Raw genomic sequence first — 2,132 nt, 5'->3', positions numbered from 1 at the left:
ATAGTGGAGGCTAAATCATTGATAGATTTCAGACATGACAAGAACGGCAAAGGCAAAGACAAGGAGTCAAAAGTTAACAATGTCAAAGGAGGGGGAGACCGTGGCAAAGGCAAGGAGATATAACAATAATCCCAAAAAGTCGAGTGGTCTCCAGGGCTACGCCGAGAAGAAGGCACATACCAAAAAGAAGGGATGCTACATATGCGGAGGGCCGCGCAACCTCAAGAATTGTCCCGACCTAAAGAGCCTCAGCGCCATAGTCCGTGAACGAAAGGAGCAGCCATAAGGAGAGAATTCGGGAATCAAACAGTTGGGTAGTATCGAATTATGTGGTGCTGTAACAAAGCAAGCTATCCAACCTACCGAGAATGGCAATCAGTATGTGGATCTCACCATCAACAACAAGCTCGCTCGTGCAATGGTGGATACTGAAGCAACTCATAATTTCATGACTGAGGCTGCTGCAAAGAGACTAGAATTGAAGCTTGCTCCAACCAACTCTCGCGTCAAGACCGTGAATGCCAATCTACAAAATGCTCGTAGGGTAGCTAATGGGGTTGGTGTCAAATTGGGAACTTGGAAAGGTATGACAAACTTTACCGTAACCGCTATGGATATCTTTGACATCATACTAGGTCAAGAATTTAGACATTATCATACTTTGATCGACCCTACCTCTAACATCTCCTGGTTATGGAGTGAGAAGGAGCTTGCATGGTACCTATAGTGACTATGCCACACAGACAGATCCAAACACAACTCTCAGCTATGCAAGTTGTCAAGTGGATCAAGAAACGGGAGCCGTCATTCGTGGCAACCATTGCAAGTCTAGAGGAAGACAAGAAGTTTCAAGAGACAGTGCTTCCTTGCATAGAGAAGTTGCTTGAGGAAAACAAAGATGTCATGACCGAGGAGTTGTCTAAGCACTTGCAGCTTAGGCGAGAGGTGGATCACAAGATTGAGTTGGAACCAGGGGCTAATCCACCCGTATTTGCCCCATATCGTATGGCACTGCCCGAGCTAGAGGAGCTCAGGAAAAAATTGAAAGAGCTGCTAGATGCTGGTCATATTCGCCCATCAAAGGCACCTTTTGGCGCACCAGTATTGTTCTAGAAAAAGAAGGATGGATCGTTTCACTTGTTCATAGACTACTGAGCACTTAATAAGGTCATAGTGAAGAAGAAGTACCCTATGTCGCTCATTGCTGACTTGTTCGATAGACTTGGGCAAGCCAAGTACTTTACCAAGGTGGATCTTCAAAAGGGCTACTACCAGGTTTGCATTGCGGAAGGGGATGAGCCAAAGATAGCATATGTGACGAGATATGGAGCCTTTGAGTGGTTGGTGATGCCCTTCGGCTTAACCAATGCATCGACCACATTTTGCACCATTATGAACAAGATTTTCCTTCCCTAACTTGATCAGTTCATCGTAGTCTACCTAGGTGACATAGTCATCTACAGCAACACCTTAGAGGAACACATGGAGCACTCAAAGAAGGTTTTCCAAGTCTTGCAGGAGAACGAGCTATACATCAAGAAGGAGAAGTGCAAGTTTGCACAATCAAAGTTGCATTTCTTGGGCCATGTCATTAGCAATGGCGAGCTACGTATGGACGAGGCTAAGGTATGTGCTATCAAGGAGTGAAAGGCACCTATAAAAGTAACTGAGTTGAGATCCTTCCTTGACCTTGTTAACTACTATTGTCGGTTAATTAGTGGATACTCAGCAAAGGCCGCACCATTGACTGAGTTGCTAAAGAATAACAAGCCATGGGTTTGGACGGAGCATTGTCAAAAGGCATTTGAATGCCTTAAGGCAACTGTAACAGAGGAGCTAGTCTTGGCGTTACCTGACTTTGCCAAGACATTTGAGGTGCACACAGATGCCTCAAACTTTTCCATTGGGGGTGCCCCAATGCAAGATAAGCATCCCATAGCATTTGAGAGCCGCAAGTTAAATGAGACGGAGCAGTGTTACACGGTGCAAGAGAAGGAAATGACTTCCATTGTGCATTGCCTTCGTACATGGAGACATTATCTGCTCGGGTCAAGGTTTATGGTCAAGACTGATAATGTGGCGACTAGCTACTTTCAGACACAAAAGAAGCTCACACCAAAGTAGGCTAGGTG

At 45.3% G+C, this 2,132-nt stretch overlaps 1 protein-coding gene across 1 annotated transcript; it reads left to right on the top strand.

The window, feature by feature from the left end:
• Window positions 1-418: 418 nt before the first annotated feature.
• On the top strand, window positions 419-1,113 carry LOC138877586 (uncharacterized). The gene is made up of 2 exons (XM_070157209.1): window positions 419-584; window positions 728-1,113. Exons 1-2 carry the CDS (start codon window positions 419-421, stop codon window positions 1,111-1,113), a joined length of 552 nt encoding a protein of 183 aa, XP_070013310.1.
• Window positions 1,114-2,132: the final 1,019 nt, after the last annotated feature.

The sequence above is a fragment of the Nicotiana sylvestris genome, chromosome 9, assembly GCF_000393655.2.
Source record: "Nicotiana sylvestris chromosome 9, ASM39365v2, whole genome shotgun sequence".
NCBI lineage: Eukaryota > Viridiplantae > Streptophyta > Magnoliopsida > Solanales > Solanaceae > Nicotiana > Nicotiana sylvestris.
Note: the sequence above shows the minus strand (reverse complement) of the source record. Positions and strands in the feature narration are given on the sequence as shown.

Bases quoted from the DNA above. Each gene is read 5' to 3' on its own strand.
- LOC138877586 (XM_070157209.1), top strand. From the start codon at position 419: ATGGTGGATACTGAAGCAACTCATAATTTCATGACTGAGGCTGCTGCA. The intron at 585-727 runs GTATGACAAACT...TGGTACCTATAG, and splicing joins CAAATTGGGAACTTGGAAAG to TGACTATGCCACACAGACAG.